Source organism: Chelon labrosus (genome assembly GCF_963514085.1).
Source record: "Chelon labrosus genome assembly, chromosome: 11".
Lineage (NCBI taxonomy): Eukaryota > Metazoa > Chordata > Actinopteri > Mugiliformes > Mugilidae > Chelon > Chelon labrosus.
The window spans coordinates 702,201-717,147 of NC_140344.1; the positions used below are offsets into that span (position 1 = coordinate 702,201).

Here is a 14,947-nt window from a genome sequence, read left to right on the forward strand (position 1 = left end):
GATATGAACATTCAAGATATTAATATCGAAAAAGCAACGATATAAACGATATAGACCAATGACAAACATATGAGGGCGGGAGTGAGGGAGACGGAGACTGAGACGCACACACACACTACATACACAGCGGGGAAATTAAAAAGAAAGAAAGTAAAGTGAGCGTGGAAGATAATGCGGCCGGTGGCCGTGCAGAATAGAGGGTGAAAATTTTTTGGGACTCCCGCTGGTCACGGTATTGCCGCTGGAGTCAGTTTCACTGTTGGTAACGTGATAGGGACGGGATAGAGCAAATAATCAACGGGAGCGGGACGGAGCCGGAGATTTAATTAAAAAGTGACGCTGCAATGCGGTGAGTGCGCCCAACTTTAGACAACAACATAGGGAGCTGGACGGGATTTGGGAGTCTTTCTCTCGTGATTTTGCGGGACAGGATTTTTGTTGGGGGGCAGTCACGTGATCGGGATACGACGGGAGTATTTTTGTGGGCTTGGGATGGGAGCGACAATTGATTCCCGTGTCACTAGTGCAAAATCTGATTTGGTACCAAAACATAAATCATCTTCCATTATTTGGAGGTATTTTGGATTTAAAAATGATTATGTAAACCAGAGCGAGGTGTTGTGCTGGTCGCTTGGCGAAAATTGCGACGAAGCAAGATAGCACAAGAAACATGTTTCACCACATGAAACAACACCATCACGTGCTGCACAAAGAGTGTATTGCGAGAAACACCGGGGACTTCTCAGTCATCCCAAAAGAAGCCCAATCAAAGTTTGATTGCTGATGCGTTCAGTAGCGTTACACCGTACGTCGACGTCCACCAGACATAAACACATTACAGACGCTATAACATACCACATTGCAAAAGACATGGTACCCGTTACACAGTCTCGAAAGAGGGCTTTTAAAAAAATGGTATTGATATCGAGATATCTGGCATAATTATCGAGATATGAAATTTTGTCCATATCGTTCAGCCCTACTATAAATAATGTTTAAAAATATAATAAATAATTTGTATTTGCCTAACTGTGAACAAAGGTGGCAGTCCTTGCTGTTACGTGGCATTTGAATTAACATTTACTAGTATCTGTATAATTGGTGTTTAACTGTCCTGCTGTCCTGCTGTGTCCAGGAACGCCACATGGTAATGCATCGCCGAACCCACACAGGAGAGAAACCATATGCCTGCAGCCAGTGTGATAAGACCTTCAGACAGAAGCAGCTCTTGGACATGCACTTCAAACGTTACCATGACCCTAACTTTGTCCCCACAGCGTTTGTGTGCCCTAAGTGTAGCAAGACGTTCACTCGCAGGGTAGTACCACTCCTCTGTCTCGCTACATCTTATTTGGTTCAATACCTAAACCAGTAAATTACCAGTAAGTTAAGACAAGCTAACGATGTGTTGTTTTTCAGAACACCATGGCTCGCCATGCTGAGAACTGCACTGGTGAAGTGGACGATGCTGAGAATGGAGCTCCAACCCCAAAGAAAGGGAGGAGAGGAAGAAAGAGGAAGATGAGGAGCAGGAGGGATGAAGATGATAGTGGTGAGAATTTGACATTGGAGGCAAGTGTGGACATGATACTGTGTTTGTCCACTTGTTATGATGTATGTCTTTGTTTTGTCTTCGGAATTCAGACGACGATCATGCTGAACAGGACGAGGAGGAGGATGGTGAGGATGAGGAAGAAGTATCACTTCTCCAGGAAGAAGAGGAGTCAGAAACCATGGAACTCGACCAGGCCCCTGCAGCCATCCCAGTACCAGCCCCTGATGAGCCACCAGTCAAGAGGAAACGAGGCCGACCTCCAAAGAATGCCCCCAAACCACCAACACCCAGGCAATCAGTCAGAGCTGGTGCCAAAACGACAGCTGGTAAGAATGCTGACTGGATTTATTAGATTACAAATGTCAATGGTTGATGTTAAAGAAAACATTTAGGGAAACTATTTTAGATTAGATTTAGATTAGATAAAATAAGTTAAAAAACAAACGTGATTGAACTGATTGAATTTTTCTTTACCAAATCCTACATTTCATACAATAACTAAAATACTGAACAGTTGTTTGTCTGTAGTGGCTTGTCAGGCACAGCATTTAGAAAGGTCAGTGGGTATGAGAGTTATTGAAGGTGTCAGAAAATTTGTATACTAAATTGCACTGTAGTGTTGCCCTGCTCTGTGAAGAGCTTGGTAATATTGCCTAAATTCACTATCATGAATGATTGTCATGTTTCATGTGGGTATTATTTTTAAATACAGTGTTACAAAAATCTATTTAATATATCTAGACATTTTTGGTACCACACTTTGCTTTAATAAGATGTTATTATTGTCTTTGTTCTTTTTCGGCAAACCATATACTTCAGTCCTCTACTATTTTAAATGAATTATTCAGTCACTTAGATTATCCCTTCTACACAGTTTACTTGTTAAAATAATAGCACAACACATGCTATAGTATATTATTGTAGTATATTATTTAGATTATTATGGTCTCATGGGTAAACAGATGTAAACCAAATGGAGGCTGTGGTGCAGCAACTTGCTCTAAATCTACTGATATGCACTACTGTCCAGTAGGTGGTGGTAATGCCCACCAACTGCCAATTAAACCACAGTGAGGAGTTGAACTCGCTGTAACTACGTAGTACCACTGGAAGCATAGTTTTTTTTTTCCATTTAATTTTTTATTCTCATAACTACTAAGTGCAGTTCTGAACTGTGTCTTTGTTGTGTTTTGTAGCTGCTGCCATTATTCAAGTGGAGGATGAGAGCACTGGAGCAGTGGAGAACATCATAGTGAAGAAGGAGGAGGGTGATGCTTCTGCACCGACTCCGTTGGAGCAGGGAGTGGCCCTGAGTGTGGAGGGGGTGGGACTAGATGAGGAAGAGGTGGAGACTGTTGAGCTGGCTGTAAATGAGGAAACGGCAGCAGCTGCCGCCAATGGAGATCTGACACCAGAGATGATCCTAAGCATGATGGACCGGTGAACATAAGAAACGGCATCACATGTAGCCAGACTATGACTAAAATTTGCAAATACACCTGAATATTTCTACATGCTTGGCCTTCCATCTTCCATCTGTATGTCTGTTTATTGGCAGCCATTTTGCCTCAACTGAAATGGCTTCAGAAATGGTGATAACAAAAACAACCATGCACAAAAAGGGAAGCTGCGTATAGATATTAGTGCACATTGTATTCTAATCCATGTACGTTAACCTGCATACTGATTGTTGTGGCGCACACGTACATACACACACACACACACACACACACACACACACTCTCACACCAGCTCCTACTGCACACACCTGTGTCATACTCTTCATCATATACAGGTATTGTCCAAGACTGCGCTGTTCTCTTAAGTGCTTTTTGTTTCAGTTGCAAAACAACACCCTAAGTTATGTATTCTTCATGTATTTTGCTGCTTGTTCCTACCCAAAGCCACATCCTGTGCAAGTCTCTACCCACACAATCTGCATATTGCTCAGCTGGAAACTCCCTCCTCTCCATGTTGTCACAATTTGTCTGCTATACTAACCCTTGTGAGATCATGTAAATGAAGTAGTTGAGATAGTCGCTATATAGTTTGAGTTGAAATTGTATTTTGATTTTTTTTTCTGTTTTCTCTTTCCATCACTGATGGAAAATACAGTATTTGTCATTCATAGTGAATGTTCTTCCTGTTCCACATTTTGAAGGAGAAAGTAAAACGTATACATCACATAAATGAATGATCAGTGCTGGTTGGAGAAAATACAGTTAACCTTGATTGGTAGAATCTGGTACTATAGTTGCAATTGAACATTCCAAACTATTCAGCCAATATGGAGTGTTTGCACAACATTTGAATGAAGTATTCAGCAGTGACAAATCTTGTTTTGTTGGGTAATAAACTGCTCTGTACATTTACATTTGTGTTCCCATCCCAGTTACTGTGGTAGAAACAATTACCAAAGGCCGGACTGTGAATATGTGTATCTCAAATGCCCACGTGTGGCAGGTGGTTTGCATACACATTTCAATATACATTTCAGTCTCTTAGGGCTTTACATTCTTGATTGTCTTTTTTAAAGTTTTTAAATAACTGATTTGGATACCTGTATATTGAAAGAGAATTTGAATTCTAATTGATTTGGTAAATATTACTGCCATTCTTGACACACATAAGCTGTAAAGGTGGTTTGGATATAGCCTCTCCATCATCCTTTGCCTCTGTAGACTTGCCATGTCCAGTCAAATTAATGAACTTTTTTTTAACCACTAACTTTTTTCTGACTATATATGTTTATAGCCGTTTTGTGTCTGCTTTGGTGCTGTTTTATAATTATGATTTCGGGCCGTTTTTTGGTTGACACTGCATTTCTGCATTTGGTTGAGCTCAGTGTCCCCTTCTGTTCTCACTTGAATTGGTGTGAAGTTGGTTTCACCTGTTAATGAACAGGTTTCTGAGGACCTGTTAAAAGACAGTTTGGTACTATCTAAGAACATAAACTGCAGGTAAACAGTATGTAGTAACAAAACAGATGTATTATTCTTTTTGAGAAGTTTTAATATTTCTTTGGAGGAAAGGCAGTTTCTAGAAGCTTTCTGTTATCTGGGCTGACACAGGTTGGGTTGGTCAGTGTTAAGATTGGTTTATACTCCCACCAAGGATCTATTCAGGGTCTAAGCCATAGTGGGCAAGTATAAGTATTTATACTTGTGCACTGGTGTGTCAATGATGCTCTGTATTGAGGCTGCCAAACACTAGACCGCAGCTAGTCAGCTGTGTTGAGTTTCTCCATGTACTTCAAACAATGGTGACTGGAAGAGAGTGTCTTGTGCTGGAAGTAAAATTAATAAATGTTGTAGAACTTCTACTGGAATAATTTCAACACACAAAAAACAAAAGAGATCTGAGAGGTAGTGTGTTGGGGCCAAATGAGGCGCATTTTTGCCCCTGTCTGGCCACTTTGAGATGTGAACGAGGAAATGCATTTAGGACCAATCACAACAGGGGCCTGCCGCAACTTCTGGTTATATTTCAAGGGAGGTGTACAGCAGGCTAAGGTGTAGATTTGTCACAGAACCGAGCATCTGACTTTAACCACCCTGTGCAAAGGACTGAATGCATGCATTACCACTTCAGCCTAACGGCAGTGATTGACGTGGTCCTGCTAGGTAGCAGTGCCAACCACAGGCAACCAGTTCTGTCTGTAAGAAATCTATTTTTCAAGGTTTTCAGCTTTTATAGCTTCTGCAAGATGATTCGTGGATTGATGTCTAGGTTGACCCCCGGTTGTAGATTCTTATCTTACTGTTTATGGATTGCTTTTAGCCAAATGGGATTTGTGTTAAGTTGCTGCTAACTCAAAACAAACCTTTCCTTCTTTTACTGCAGGTAACTACTTTCCCTTTCTGTGTAGCACAGCAGACATTTTAGCCCATTTCTTGTTTGTTTAGCTTGAAGAATGTTGAACTGGTTTAAGAGTTTTTTAAGATGAGACACTACATAGCTGATAAAAAAATAAAATCACCACAATGGGCCCATGACGGGTGTATGCTTCTGTTTAAGGAGTGAGTTAATTATGTGCAACAACATTATAAAAACACAGTATGTGTGATGTGTGTATAACACAACACTGAGGGCCAGTCAACTATAATTTTGACTGCAGGTCTTTGTTACTAAATATAACACAGGAGTTGGTGTCTCCTGGTGGTTAAAGCAGCCTTCCACTAGTTGTGCATATCCCACACTACTGATGTCTCTGCTAGTTAAAGAAAAAAATGATTGGATGATATAAAGTTCTTGAAATACTTTCCCCATCATTGTTTCTTCTTCACTGTAAACACATTAAGCAGTCAAAATAAATGTCCTAAAGTCTACAAATTGATGCTGGATTTTGTGAAATTGCAGATATCCTGTGGTTTACTTCTCAATGTGTGAGCTTAGAAGTTCCTGTCTGCTTAACCTTTATGTTCACTATAATAGTTTGCAACTCACAACGTGGCAACAGGATGTGTGTGAGATTTGATGAAAAAAAAGTGTGACGTGTAATACATGATGGAAAAGAGAAAGTGGCTTAGATGTGCCTCTATGAGAAAGAAACTGGGTTGTGGTAGTTTCTATGCATATCTTAACCCTGCAGTTTGTCTTTTCTACTGCCACATGCTCCTCTTCTCTACTATTAAGCCTTAATTAGAGTATTTAGGCAGATGATCAGTATTTTTTTCAGTTTGTATGTATGAGCTGATAATTTGATATTAACATTTATTTACTCTCCATTATTTCTTTCTTTTGTACTGTCAATATTAAACTTGACATTTTGGGCATGTTTTCATTTATTTGAATATTTCTGCATTAAGTCTTCAGTATGGACACTGTTTCTCAGACCCTACAAGGTAAGATGAATAAGTGTGCTTTTATATTGGCAGTTTAAACATATGTAGATAGAACAGTTAAATGTAGCTGAAAGGACCAAATGCTTTAGCTCAAATAAAACATCTTGCATTTGGTACCAGTGGATTTATCTGTATTTATTTAAACTGGTGTGGTGTAATGAAAATGCCATGTAATAAATTCTACCTTCATGAATTTTATAACTATATATATATATATATATATATAACTTTAGAGAGTTGCTCAAGTTTATACTATACCTATACTACTGTTAAACTGCACTGTACTATCATGATTATAGGCGTTTCTGCCATCCTGTATATATCAGTGAGCAAAGACCAAATATTCAAGGCAGAATTGTACTATATCGTCTAAAACATGAGGAAATTTGGATATAATCGAAAATATGACCATTTCAATACCAAAAGCAAATTAAAGCATTGGACATTTTCTTCCTTTTGTGGAAATGCTTTTGAAACAGATTTGAAACTGTATAAAATCACAGAGAGTAAATGCTGGTAAAGCCTGATTGCACAAAGAGCAATGGAGCCTTTTAACAAAGTTGAGTCAGACTGAAGTTACAGAATATGTCCAAACTATTCTTTTAAATTGTTATTTCTTCAAGATTTCTTTGTGAAATGCCCAGGAGAATTTATCAAGAACAAGAAAAGTAAAGCTGACTTTCCTACAGAAATACTAAATTAAACTGCACACACTTTATGAATCTGGATGTATGTCTGGCTACCATTTTCATGGTATGGAACGTTCCAGTGCCAAAATTAAATCCATATAAATCTGTCAAGGTTAGACTCAATACAAACCCCCACCTTCCTTAAAAAATTGAGCTGACTAATCATAAGATGAATAATTTTGATTAATGTAGTCTCCCGAGTTTTGAAAAACTAAAATAAAATGAACTGAGTGAGTTATAATTTATTTTTGCATTATCAAGTTGGTCCTTAATTTGCCAGTACAGTGACCCCCAATGAGGCAAGTCTTGTTTACTTGTTAAATTATTCTGTACAGAAGACCGTCATCATGGTGAACTTTGTTTTCATCATTGTGAAAAGAAACAACCAGTAGTTAATCGAACTCTTTCGATTGTTTTACAACAAAAAAACAAACAACAGACCTGATGGAAACTTAAATAAATGTATGACACCAATTTCTATCCATTATTCTCCTCCTCTTTAAAACGTGGTTTAAAAAAATCAAATAAATAATGTGGGTTCTATCCTGCATTACTCTGAGAAATGTCCTGCAATATGCAGAAGTCAATGAAAAACTGATCAATTTTACCTCAAACGTGAATGCCTGCATTAATGCTCTGATCTAAGGACAACACATTAAAAGTATGATACTGTGGCAATATCCCAGTAACAAAGTCCAGCAAGTTTCTTAGGTGATTCAAAAGAATCTCTCTTTAGTGTACTGTTGTCCAGCTATGAAAAGACTGAAGTAAAGATGCAATAGCACCTGTTTGTGTTTGTGACCCTGTAAGCAGATCAGATCTCTGAGCTGCTGAAGCCCCACAGAGTTTGCCTTGTGATGCCTGTTATACTGAATCATTCAAGTCAGCAATGTGTGAGATCAGCCGATAGGTTTGTGGTGAGTAATAATACATACAGTAATTAATTTCCTTATACAACTATCATGACCTTCTTCCTAATGTTAAACTCAATGCATTTACTTTATGCAGTAAAGTAAACAACAGATAAATTGCTAGCTATGACATACTGTATTTGAACTATAGTGCAGACAGCACCGCACAGATATGTACATAGTTTGTGAAGATGTTGTTCAGCGCCTACAAGTGCAGATATGAATTTGACCAGCATGAAAAGTGTGGCCCAGAAAAGGCATTTGTTGTCCAAATAGAATACTAAAGCACTGCTAGTGAATAAACAAGCAAAGGCCATGGCATGTGTTCTGGCCAAATGAACACAGAAACAGTAGATGTGTTTGATGCAGACTAAAGACAGTTTTCAGGAGAACCTCATACTGACATCAAGCTTTGAGATTGAGCAGGTACTGATTCAGTCATGATTTTTGCACCAAATGGTACTTGCAAATGATAAAATGATGCCATCTGTCCAAAAACTGAAATTTAACCAGAAGTGAAACTTTCAACTTGATAAAGATTCATTTCTCTGGTTGTTCAATTCTATCACCTTTATTTGTAGCTCTTTCAATTAAATAATTAAATACATTTTTAAAATAGGTGATGTATTCTGGCTGTGCTAGTTTGAGGCTGCGGACAGAATGGAGTAGAACATTAATCCGTCAATTCCATCCATTCCCTTGATTTTCTCTTTCTTCTATGTCTTTCTCTCTAGGTACTGAGTCTATGGAGAGGTTTCTTGGTTATAAACAAGCATTCCATCAGGGTAAATCACAACTCAAATGTTAAAATCTTTATTTTAAACACAACAGATTACCATCTCTTGACACAGTTGTGTTTGAAATATCCAAATTCATCCAAACCATGAACTACCCATTTTGACTGTTATGTGCTATATAATACCATGACTGACTGGGACACTCTTCATCAAGAGACGCTGTTGAATTTATTTATTTTTTCATTCAACACTTAGAGGAGGACAGACATCAGCCTTCACTGTGTGTGATACCAAATTGTCAACACCAGATTGAAAAAAAAAATAAAAAATGGAGGGATCCATTTGGGTGAACTTTTGAACACAGTGTTTACTTAAACCAGTTTCCAGTTACATATACTGTGCGTGTGGTCTGGCCATGTGTTTTCACAAATATTTTCATGTCTGCGTGCACAGGTGGAGAGCACATTCAGCTACCTGGAGATTTGCTCAATCAACATTCCCAGCCTTACACAGGTACACCATCATTTTCAGTTTGATCAAAGTCATACCTGTTTATAGATATTGATATTTTTTCTTTATTATACAATTTTAGTTGACATATTTTCTTAATCCTGTTTAAAATTATCTGATTTGAAATATGATACCATTGTACAGTATAATTATTTCTATATATTTGTGCAAAGAGTAATCCATGTATGGCATGCATGCTTTGCAGATCGTGTTGGAGACAGACAGGCAGACTCTGTCTTTCAGTGTCTTGCGTGTTGCAGATCTTGAGGCCATGATCAGTCATATGACAGCCTCACTGAAGAGGATTTTCCCTGATTCTTCTCCAGGGTGGGTCTGACTCCACAACCTGATTCATGTTTTAATGCACAACAATGAGTTCATATTCTCCATGCAGAATTAAAATTTCTAGATTGCTTTACAGTGCAAAAATCTGGACAGCCTAGTTAAAACAATACAACAGATGATGAAAAATCAAGCAACAATAAATAATAAGTTATTTACTTTTGTTTCTGAAATGATTTTATTTGGGCGGCACAGTGGCATGGTGGTATTATTATAGTATTAGTTCTGCGCAGACCTACAAGTTGTTGTTTTCTTTCTGAAAATTTAAAATAAAAAATTCATCATCTTCTGTAACCGCTTGTCCTGTGAAGGGTCGCGGGGGGGCTAGAGCCTATCCCTTTGCACTGATGCCTCGTAGCAGGTTCGAATCCATGGGCCGACTGGGCATTACTGTGTGGAGTTTGCATGTTCTCCCTGTGTCTGCGTGGGCTCTCTCTGGGTACTCCGGCTTCCTCCCATTGTCCAAAGACATGCTGGTTAGGTTAATTGGTGATTCTAAATTGGCCGTAGGTGTTCACCTTTGAGTGTGAATGGTTGTCTGTCTCTCTGCGATAGACTGGCAACCTGTCTAGGGTGTACCCCGCCTCTCGCCCAATGACAGCTGGGATAGGCTCCAGCCCACTGTGTTTCAGTGTTTAGATTTAGCTAATGTTAATATGCTAATGTGATACACAGTGTGATGTCACTGTACCCATGCAGTGGTGATAATAGAATTTAGTTGCCTAAAATGCCACAGAGCTGCTAACATGGCTTTAAAGCGCTGTTTATATTTTATGACTTTTCAGAAAGCTGTTAAAGAAAATTTCTCCAGATCTCCTTGAAAGACTCTTCACACTGACTGGTGTGATAGAAGAACAGCTGAACAGTCAGTTACGTCCCTGTGGTATGTTCCCTTCATTTTGCAATATTTAATACACCAGACAGATACACACATGGGTTTATATGATATAGAGGGAAATTTTCTCCAAACTGTCACATTTTAAATCCCTAATCCATAACATAAATGCACCTGACAGCATGTTGCTTTATTACCACAAATCATATGTTGCTCACACAAGAACACAATAAATATAATTAATGTGTTTAAAATTAATTTAAAAAAAGAGTGCATAAAATATCTTCTTGATATTGAGCTTACCTACAATATGAAAAAGAACATCATGTATAGAGCCAATCACATTAATTGAATTGAATTCAATGTTATTTATATAGCATGAATAACAATAAAAAAATTCTCTTACAAAGCCTGGCTTGAAACCACCTTAGCAAGCACTAAGGCTTGGCAAAGAAAAGAAACCTTGTGTCAAGAAGGGGTAGCAGGGATGGGAGTTTCGGACCCAAATGCAGTACTTTGAAGGCAGAAGTAGGCAAAAAAAAAAAAAAAAAGGTTTTTAATTAACAAAAGGACAAAACTTACAAAAACGAAGGACTCCCGGCCGGGGAGACGCAACCAAGTGGCCGGCAGTGTGTGACTCCAGAGGCTGCCGGCCAGCAGACCTCCCTCCATGGCGTCCACGTGGACCCATCCTCCCTGTCGGGGCCTCCATGGCCAAACACGTGCCCAAAAAAAAGGCAACTACTCGGGCTTGAGCCACGGTCCGTACCCCAGTCTTCGTTCCAGATAATTTGCAACCCACTGATGTATCTGATGTCAGATGCCACTTTCCCTTCTATAGAGCGTAAACGTTTTCATCTTTCTTTAGATTTATGTGTCTTTGTCTTTGCATGGCTTACTGGCCTGTATAACCTGAATAACCAAAGACAATGATCCTGATGAATAGAGAAACAACACCTTTGAGGAAATAGGCTTGTGGTAGTCTGCACATGAACTAAAAAAATATTATTCAGCCTCTCAAAGCTTTAATTTAACTAAACAAGAGCAGGGTCCCATGCTGGGTTGAAAGCCAGTGAATAAAAATGGGTTTTAAGACAAGTTTTAAAAATGGACAGTGAGGGGGCATGTCTGATGTGCAGTGGTAGATCGTTTCATAATTTGGGAGCACCAACAGAAAAAGCTCTGTCCCCTCTGACCTTCTGCTTAGACCTCAGTACCTCTAGGAGCAGCTGATCAGCTGACCTGAGACACAGAGCAGAAGTATAAAGATGAAGAAGCTCAGAGAGGTAAAGCAGGGTGAGACCATTTAAAGATTTAAAGGCAAATAAAAGAATCTTAAAATTATCTTACAGTGTACTAAATGAGCCTGGGCCTGTGTACTAAGGCACTCAATATTACCACTAGTTAAGGAGAAGGAATTTGGAGTTCTTGACAGTGTAGAGGTTGGCAATATTCACTCTTGTGCAACATTAAACAGACAACAGGTATGTTTAAACGACATTTATTAACAAGAATAAAAGTAAAAACATACGATCTAACTACAGTGTACTTTATACAGGTGTGTGTGTGTGTGTGTGTGTGTGTGTGTGTGTGTGTGTGAAAATGGCCACTGGAGCCTTGAGGCTTTGAACAAAGAGAAAACAAGGTGGCTGTTGTTGAGTAGGGACACTCAGACCATGTGCTGGTTAGTGTATATATGGAATGTGATAAGAGTTCTATGAGGTGCCAGGTTAAAGGAAGAATGGTTAGTTTAGCATGCAAGAGACCCTGAGTCTGTGTGTTGCATAACCTAAACTAACATCAAATCACTATACTATAACCTTACGATCACAACAACTCAGTGAAAACAAATATCACATCAAATCAACGTTTCTAGTTCTATGCCCAGGTCATGCTACCAGTTTTGGTGGAAAAGTCATTTTCTGGTGTGTTGCTCCTGTATCTGGCGGTTCCTGATGGAAGGGCCAAACTGGGAAAAGTTAAAAGTCTTTGCTGTGTATTCCTGATGGCAGATGGAGGGAAGCTGGCCACTCCTTGAAGTCCTTTGATGTAGCTTGTTAGCAGCTCGGTGCTAACTAGCTGTGTGGCTCCTGTTGGTTGGGGGTTTAGCCTGCAGACCTTCTGTTTGTTGCCTTAAAGAAGAGCTGGTGCAGATTCCTCAATCAGGATCTCGCTTCAGCTGCTGTGAAGAAAGAGGCCTGGAGTAGCTGCTCTGGTTTGCAGACTACCTGGCACGCAGCTGCAACCGAGCAGCTGGGGGTCTCCAGAGGAGAGGTGTGGAGGAGAAGAGGAAGAGAACACAGGCCAAGCAAAGCATTTGACCTGATGACCTCAGAGGTCACATGCCACTGTCAGCCAGTGATAACTGCTGGGTCAGTTTTCACACCTGGAGGATTGTGGGAGTTAGACTTCTGGTGCTTCCTTTGTTTCCAAGACAAATAAAGCTATTTGGTTAAAACTTGGTTATGTGTGGTGAGTTTAGATATGATAAGATAAGATAAGATAAGATAAATAACTTAACTGAAGTCCTCTTCTCAATACCTGAACTAAGGTTGGTATAAACAGAGCTGCAGCATTACCAGAAGACTGTGTGATAATGGGTTAACATTTCAAGCATCTTATGACGTCAGCAAGAAACAGGGTTTGGAATGTTATCTCTGTGGTGCTTCCATCATCAGATTACTTTATGATTTTTTTTTTATCCCAATGCAAATAAATACCAACAACAGCAGACTACTTGATCTTCCAGCAGTACGGAGGGAACTTAAAAGACAATGACAAAAAAAACAACAGAACATTTATTTAGTCTATCTCAACTTGTTGAATTTAAAATTAAATTAAATTTAGAAAACTACCCATAGAGTATAAACTGCAACATACATTTAAGGCTCAGTGAGTGAGTCTGTCAATCTGGTTGTTTGATATGGCACATTTAAGTGTAGGCAACTGTATTACAGCTTTGTTTTTCCTCTCTGATATACTTCATAGTTTCATGTTGCATGTTTAAACACAGAGGAATATTTTAGATGAGCAGATTTAACAAGTTAAAAGTGTTTTTTTTTCTTTAGTTCCAATACCAGGGTAGTTGCTTCTTTCCTCTCCCTCATCTACTTTCCTCTGTACTTAAGACACTGCATAGTATTTAATTAGGCTTAATGAGGCTTAAGGAGGAGGCCATGCTCTCCAAAACGTAGCTACCTCATGCAAAAAATGCTAATTTTTAAAGTGTGTTTGATTGTCTTTTCAGGGGGATTTTCCGATACTTATGCAGCTTTGTGTGATTTCAATGACATGCCATTTAGAGAAGAAATTCAGTGGGTAAGTCACTATTGTAATTCTTGCTTCATATTGCAATTGCTTCTTGACAATAAACAACAATAAATATTTTATTTAAATTTATATTTAGCTGCAGTGAATCCAAATAAACACAGTTAACTGTTTATGCAGGATGTTGACAACATCTACTATATCCACAACTCGAGACAGTTCAATCTGCAGGACTTCAGCCACTTAGATAGCAGGTGAGTTTTGGCACTTTACTGTTTCATCCAAGGCTTAGACATGAGTAATGTTTAATGTCTTCGTCTTCGTCTTCTAATGCTTATCCGGGCCCGGGTCGCAGAGGCAGCAGTCTCAACAGGGAGGTCCAGACAGCTCTCTCCCCAGCCACTTCCACCAGCTCCTCTGGAGGAATCCCCAGGTGTTCCCAGGCCAGAGATATAATCCTTCCTGGGTCGGCCCCAGGTCCTTCTTCTAGTGGGACATGCCTGAAACACCTCTCCTGGGAGGCATTCAGGAGGCATCCTTACCAGATTCCCTAGCCACCTCAACTGACTCCTCTCGATGTGAAGGAGCAGCTGTTCTACTCTGAGCTCTTCCCGTGTGTCTGAGCTCCTTAAAGACTCATTTCGGCATTTCGACTGTATTTGTGTTCTTTCGGTCATTACCCAAAGTTTATGACCACAGCTGAGGGTTGATCGACCAGTAAATTCAGAGTGTCACCTTTCGGCTTAGCTCTCTCTTTACCACGACAGACCGGTTAAGCGCCCACATCACTGCAGACCCCAAGATACTTGAACTCCTCCACTGGAGGCAGGGCCTCCTCCCCGACCCGGAGTGGGCAATCCACTCTTGTCTGACTGAGGACCATGGCCTCAGACTTGGAGGTGCTGATCTTCATCCCCCAATGTCCATGCAATATTGCAGAAGCGTGTCAGCCAAGACAGCCCTACAACATCCAGAACCTTAAGAGACCCAGGGCAGATCTTATCCACTCCTGGAGCTCCACTGCTGCAGAGATTGGACGTTCCAACCCCAGGCCCTCTGGCTTTGTTTCCTCTATGGAATATGTGTTGGTGGGATTGAGGAGCTCCTCAAAGTATTCCTTCCACCGCCTGACAATTTCCCCAGATAATGGCAGCAGCTCCCTGTCCCCACTGAAAACGGTGTGAGCGAGTTGTCGTCTACCCCCCTGAGGTGCCGGACAGTTTGCCAGAATCTCTTCGGACCTACACAACATCACAA

The 14,947-nt window shown here is 39.9% G+C and overlaps 2 protein-coding genes across 4 annotated transcripts in view; both read left to right on the top strand.

Moving 5' to 3' along the window:
• The first annotated feature begins 1,137 nt into the window (after window positions 1-1,137).
• Window positions 1,138-6,328, top strand: LOC311495685 (transcriptional repressor CTCF-like). The gene is made up of 4 exons (XM_084555228.1): window positions 1,138-1,318; window positions 1,420-1,552; window positions 1,645-1,881; window positions 2,752-6,328. Exons 1-4 carry the CDS (start codon window positions 1,145-1,147, stop codon window positions 2,997-2,999), a joined length of 792 nt encoding a protein of 263 aa, XP_084411354.1. The 5' UTR covers window positions 1,138-1,144; the 3' UTR covers window positions 3,000-6,328.
• Window positions 6,288-14,947, top strand: part of carmil2 (capping protein regulator and myosin 1 linker 2) — a 113,998-nt gene continuing 105,338 nt past the window's right edge. For 2 of the 3 annotated variants that reach the window (XM_084555216.1, XM_084555218.1), the window contains exons 1-8: window positions 6,319-6,399; window positions 7,899-8,005; window positions 8,734-8,784; window positions 9,190-9,249; window positions 9,452-9,573; window positions 10,374-10,471; window positions 13,671-13,741; window positions 13,871-13,944. In XM_084555216.1, the coding sequence (XP_084411342.1) occupies window positions 6,372-6,399; window positions 7,899-8,005; window positions 8,734-8,784; window positions 9,190-9,249; window positions 9,452-9,573; window positions 10,374-10,471; window positions 13,671-13,741; window positions 13,871-13,944 (611 nt within the window). In that variant the 5' untranslated portion in view covers window positions 6,319-6,371. Of the gene's footprint in view, window positions 6,400-7,898; window positions 8,006-8,733; window positions 8,785-9,189; window positions 9,250-9,451; window positions 9,574-10,373; window positions 10,472-13,670; window positions 13,742-13,870; window positions 13,945-14,947 lie in introns of all 3 variants that reach the window. The other variant, XM_084555217.1, reaches the window with a different exon arrangement.